General features: G+C 31.7%; 1 protein-coding gene across 8 annotated transcripts in view; it reads left to right on the forward strand.

Annotated features, from left to right (window-relative positions):
• The window catches only part of LOC107624847 (naringenin 8-dimethylallyltransferase 2, chloroplastic), a 149,196-nt gene that overhangs the window by 63,971 nt on the left and 84,922 nt on the right, over nt 1-303 (forward strand). For 6 of the 8 annotated variants that reach the window (XM_021117326.1, XM_021117331.1, XM_016327299.2 and 3 more), the window contains one exon: nt 63-134. The exons of the other annotated variants lie outside the window; for them this stretch is intronic. In XM_021117326.1, coding sequence (XP_020972985.1) covers nt 63-134 — 72 coding nt within the window. The remainder of the gene's footprint in view (nt 1-62; nt 135-303) is intronic. 8 annotated transcript variants of the gene reach the window in all.

Consider the following 303-nt stretch of genomic DNA (forward strand, 5'->3'; position numbering starts at 1 on the left):
ACTAATAGGACTTTTGCTTTAATTTCCTGTCCTAATAAATAATAATTTGTGGGATAAAATAGGACATACCTGACATTGAAGGAGACACAGCTGCAGGTTTACAAAATTTGTCCATACGCTTAGGTCCAAAGCGGGTATTTCTAATCTCTTGGAATATCTCATGATTATGTTATACAAATTTAATTTTGATGTAATCTCAAAATAAAAGTAATTTTTAGGGATAAGTATTGTTTTGGTCCTTAACGTTGAGGGTCAGAATCGAAACTGTCTCCGATTTAATTTTTGATCTAGAATCATCCTTAA

This window comes from Arachis ipaensis, chromosome B01, assembly GCF_000816755.2.
Source record: "Arachis ipaensis cultivar K30076 chromosome B01, Araip1.1, whole genome shotgun sequence".
Lineage (NCBI taxonomy): Eukaryota > Viridiplantae > Streptophyta > Magnoliopsida > Fabales > Fabaceae > Arachis > Arachis ipaensis.